A 2,738-nucleotide genomic window follows, 5' to 3' on the forward strand; every position below is an offset into this window, starting at 1 on the left:
CTTATATAGCAAATACATTAAGCAATATTCACCACAAACTGAAGTCCAATCATTCTGAATCCTATCAACATTCCAGTCCCATCTCTTACAATTCCTTTTCAAAAACTGGAGATGATATCGCTCAGGTGTTCGTCCATATGAATCAAAATATTGACCGATGCCATTCGTATCGATATGTAAAGCTACCCAGTGTGAACCTGGTTTATCATCCGCATCCAAATTGCATATTATATACGTTGGTACATGGGTATACATAGGCAGTCTATTAGCAGCATAAACATTATTTTCTAGACTAGGATGAATCTTTTTCATATGTTTTTGTAATTCTAGTGTATCCATGATATTACTGTTATTAGCAGATTATTACAGTACCAATCTATTCAATGGTTGTCATAGGAATGTTCAATTATAGTGTTTTGTATAAGATTAAATAGGAAGTTTGTAATGAAATAAAAAATAGTAAATTGCATACAATTTGTTTTATTTAATTTTATAATGTTTCCTTTAGTTACATATACACAAAATGCATTAAGCATAACACATAAATCTAAAATATAACACACATTATAACCTTAACTACTATAGTCTACAGTAACATTTCTATTTTTATCTATTTCAATAATATTATCAAACTCAGCATAAACAATACAGTTAATTGTTTGTGTTAGTGAGGATTCAAATCGTACTTCTAATCTTACACTACCATGCTTTATGAGATTCCAATGAGCTGATGAGTTAGCTGATAAATCAGGAGTTAAATCAAATGCTAAAAGACAGTAGCCTTTGGCATACTGTTCACGAGAGATTGCATTTCCTTCATTAAGAAAGTGAATACCAGTCCCCGAGAATAGAGTATGATATGCCGATGTGAATATATTATTATTAAAAGATGGTTGCAATGCTTTTGAAGGTATTTGTTGACCATCAATATATAAGCTGAAAGAGTTAATACCATAGTTTTCAAAGTTAAATGGATTTTTAGTAAGTGAGCCATTAAATGCGGAATTGTTAACAAATCCAATAATACATCTTTTGGGTACCTGTCCCAAGAATATAGTATCAAGAGTTTTTCCTTGAACACCTGATGGAATTGTTAAAACTTTAACTTCAGCACGAGTAATAGGATATTTAGCAGTTGTAGAAGCTAAAACTTTCTGATGTGCGAGTAATACACTTGGATTAATTCGTGCTCTTCGAACAATAAGAGTTGCATCCGTAATGCAAACTTTAAACTTTTCATCATTTGACCCAGCAATTAAATTAAAACTCTCTCTTGACCGAACTAATTTTACACTCATTTCAACACCATTAATTAAAAATTTATCTTGATTGAAAATGTCACCATGAAGATGACCAATCATTTCTATTTCCCGGCTTTCATTAACTAATTCCTGTCTTTTAGCAAATCCTGTGTTTTTACCATCTGTGGAATCCATTTTGCCTGCTGTATCATCATACCAAAGACTACAAGTAAGATGAGATTGTTTAGCAGCAGGAGCATAGTTTAAAAGGGTTTCCATGTATGCTCGATAGGCATAGGTATTATTAGGTGGTGATACAAGTTTTTGGTTTAAATAAACATCGAGTTGACTAAAAAGTGAATGCAACCAATTATTTACAGGTGCTACTACTATAGTTGATAACAAGTTTGTTGAATCTTGATTTAATACTTTTGCCTTTATGTGGAGTAATGTATGAGACAAATCTATGTAGTCATCGCCTGTTCCAGGAACTTGAAACTCGATAGGTCCATCATCAGCAAGAGATGAAATTGGTTTATAGTGAATCCACAATCCATTTTCAATGCTTGTTTGTGTGGACGGTAATGCAAACAAATCTAATTCTGACTTAACGCACTCACAAGAATGATTATGAAGGAAAGACATACTTAATTTGAAAATATATCTTTGATGTTTTTTGGTTTTAGGCCAAGTTTTTTCGTAGCTTTCACTTTAGCTGTTAGTGGTGGAATGAACGAGGCCAATCGTTTTCTTTTAGTTATATACCCAGATCCTGTCATGTTTAATCGATCAATTTTGTTATCAGCCTTTCGTTTTAAGTTCGTACTAACTTGCTTTAGACGATCTTTTATTGAGGCTTCCATAGGACGGGCTTGAATCATATCCGATAAAAGTCCTACTCCAGCGTTTAATGCCTCCTTACCAACCACTCGAGCACCACTTGAAAGTAAAGGTAAAACTGATCTAAATAACCCTCCTAAGAAGCTCCCAATACCATGACCGCGTTGGTATGGTGAACCCTTATAAATTACTCCAACTCCTGATCCAGCTTGATGTGAATAATAATTTTCATATGGACATTTATGATGATCATGAGGAGAATACATTATTATAATTTGCGGAAATGTAGTTTAATACACACGGTTCCAAACTGGAATGGTATTTTTTGTCCTGCGCTCGATCTTATATCCATTTCCAGCGTATCGAACTCTCTTCGCATAACGGGTAAGTAGTGAGGTGGAGAGAAAACGTGCATTTTATACGCACCATAAATGTATTTTGAAGGATCTAATGAAATGACTCTTAATAGTGGAGTCATAACATCACCCACAATCTGAGGATCGATAATGTCGCAATATAGAAATAGTTGAGATGGTAACCCTAAATGTAAATTAGCAGGACACTTCCCAAAATTTCTGTCTAGGAGATTTGTATTTGGTTCATAACCTAGTTGTAAACTTAATTTGGGTGATAATGTTACGGATGTTATATTTTTAT

At 33.5% G+C, this 2,738-nt stretch overlaps 1 protein-coding gene across 1 annotated transcript; it reads right to left on the bottom strand.

The window, feature by feature from the left end:
* Positions 1-572: 572 nt before the first annotated feature.
* LOC123697550 (uncharacterized protein F54H12.2-like) lies at positions 573-1,886 on the bottom strand. The gene has a single exon (XM_045644094.1). The coding sequence runs from the start codon at positions 1,884-1,886 to the stop codon at positions 573-575; it is 1,314 nt and encodes a 437-aa protein (XP_045500050.1).
* Positions 1,887-2,738: the final 852 nt, after the last annotated feature.

The sequence above is a fragment of the Colias croceus genome, chromosome 14 (assembly GCF_905220415.1).
Source record: "Colias croceus chromosome 14, ilColCroc2.1".
Lineage (NCBI taxonomy): Eukaryota > Metazoa > Arthropoda > Insecta > Lepidoptera > Pieridae > Colias > Colias croceus.